Source organism: Anneissia japonica, unplaced genomic scaffold, assembly GCF_011630105.1.
Source record: "Anneissia japonica isolate Jap-2015-1 unplaced genomic scaffold, ASM1163010v1 scaffold277_len1293397_cov203, whole genome shotgun sequence".
Lineage (NCBI taxonomy): Eukaryota > Metazoa > Echinodermata > Crinoidea > Comatulida > Comatulidae > Anneissia > Anneissia japonica.
The window spans coordinates 538,869-541,017 of NW_022719460.1; the positions used below are offsets into that span (position 1 = coordinate 538,869).

The following is a 2,149-nucleotide window of genomic DNA, read 5'->3' on the forward strand; positions in this document are numbered from 1 at the left end:
CAATATAATCTAGCTTTCGAACAATAATAAATTAATTCTAAAAACAATCAACATACCTTCAAAGTGCAAATTTCCTAAATATTTTATAATCTTGATAGTTTTATAACTTTAGTAGCTAGCTTTGGTAACTTAGTTTTACTGAACCGCGTAAAGGAGAAAGATAAAAAAAAAAAGACGATGTAGTATGGAAGGCAATTATCGCCTTCGAAAATAAATTTACAATTGTATGTGAATCACCATGTTACACACTTCCCTGCTTCAGGCGATGTCCTCATCGACCTGCTGTTTCCTATTCAGACACTGCATGATAAGTAAATTTGATTGTGCAATAGCTGCCAAAACGTTGGAGTCTATAAACTGTAGACTATTTGATTCCTGCAGTGCAGCTATAGGTAAATGATGTGGATTTGAATGAGTACCAGCAGTTGACCGAGAAGTACGTCGTGGTTGAATATCATCTGAATTTTCTGATAATCCAGTGAGGTGGGTAGAATCATTGTTTGGGGGTGTACTCGACTAGGATTTGGCTTCAACTATATCATGTGACAGTACCTCCGTTCTTCGTACATAACCTTCTACATCAGTATCTGAATCGCTATCCTCTTGTAGGGTATTCTTAACAGCACTGGTTACATTTTGCTCTGGTACGACAGGATCATGGAGAATATCAGGCAGCAGATCTTTTGCCTCAAGCAATTCACCTCTATGTACAGTTTTACAAACGGGCTTCCCTTGAAGAGATTCTACCACATATGTATGACCTCCTGTCTCCAACCGTTTAACTACTCGGTGAGGTATAGGATCCCACACATCTTGAATTTTGTTTCTTCCCTTTACATTCCTCTTGCGAAGAAATACTCTTGTCCCAATTTTTAGGTCAACATCTTCAGCCTTGACATCCCGAGCTACCCTTCTTCGAAGCACATTCAACTCCGTCCTCTTGGAGGCTTCTTCAAAAGCTTGCTCCATTCTCTCATGATGCTCTGATATCCACTCCTCTACTTCTCCAATTCCTTCAGTCTCAGTGTAAAGACCAAGTAAATGATCAACATGTCTCTTATACACATCTAGATGTGTATAAGAGACAGATATAATCTAGCTTTCGAACAATAATAAATTAATTCTAAAAACGGTGGTCTGGCCATTTCCGTTTCTTTTCTGGTGGTAAAGTACGCAACCGATCATGTAAGGTTCTGTTAAAGCGCTCGCACTGGCCATTTCCTTCTGGGTGATAAGCAGTAGTATGACTCTTCTTGATGTTATATAATTTACATAATTCTTGAATGATTTTATTTTCGAAATTACGACCCTGATCACTATGGATTCGTCGTGGAACTCCAAATCTCATGAACCAATCACATACTAAAACACGCGCGACGGTTGACGCCTTCTGATTTCGTGTAGGAATCGCCTGTGTAAATTTGGTAAACACATCGGTCAATACCAAGACATTTTCAATTTATTAGTTGCTTAACATTATGACCATCATCAAGTATCATCCTGTACAACACACCATTCTCTTCAACAATCTTTTTCCAACTATTTAGGAGCTTTCGCACAGGCTTAGGCTCTTGCATTAACTGCCTTTCGGTCGGTGGGTGTTGCGTTTACCAATAAAATCGAAGTCTACCGACGCATTCATCTGCAAATTGAAGTTTAATTAGATCTTGTGTTGAGATGGATGGTAAAGGTGAGATAGTCTGAGATTCTATCTTTTCTGCCATGGTATGCATTGCATTTAATAGAAATAGTGGATTAGTCTCACAGAATTTCGTTCTGATCTCTAGTGGAACATGTGTATCATCTTTTAACACTGGATTTACTGGGTGAAATGCTGTTACTTCTTCCAGTCTAGTCGTCCAAGGTTCGGTCCCATGGTCCAATTTCCGACTCAGTGCATCCGCATTTGTATTACTTTTTCCTGATCGATACTTAACCGTAAAGTTAAACTGGGCTAATTCTGCTGTCCACCTCATCTCCGTCACACCTAACTTAGCAGATGATTGCAGGTAGCTGAGCGGGTTGTTATCTGTAAACACTTCGAATTGTGCACCTATCAAGATGTCACGAAACTTCTGGCAAATAGCCCATTTCAAAGCCAATAGTTCTAATTTCATGCTTGAATAATTTTGCATGTTTCTTTCGTTTG

At 39.1% G+C, this 2,149-nt stretch overlaps 1 protein-coding gene across 1 annotated transcript in view; it reads right to left on the reverse strand.

The window, feature by feature from the left end:
• The window catches only part of LOC117110928, a 2,876-nt gene extending 1,299 nt beyond the window's left edge, over positions 1 to 1,577 (reverse strand). Inside the window, exons 1-2 of the mRNA XM_033253779.1 lie at positions 1,514 to 1,577; positions 57 to 1,067 (exon numbers count right to left, since the gene is read on the reverse strand). Of these exons, the coding sequence (XP_033109670.1) occupies positions 517 to 1,067; positions 1,514 to 1,577 (615 nt within the window). The 3' untranslated portion in view covers positions 57 to 516. The remainder of the gene's footprint in view (positions 1 to 56; positions 1,068 to 1,513) is intronic.
• Positions 1,578 to 2,149: the final 572 nt, after the last annotated feature.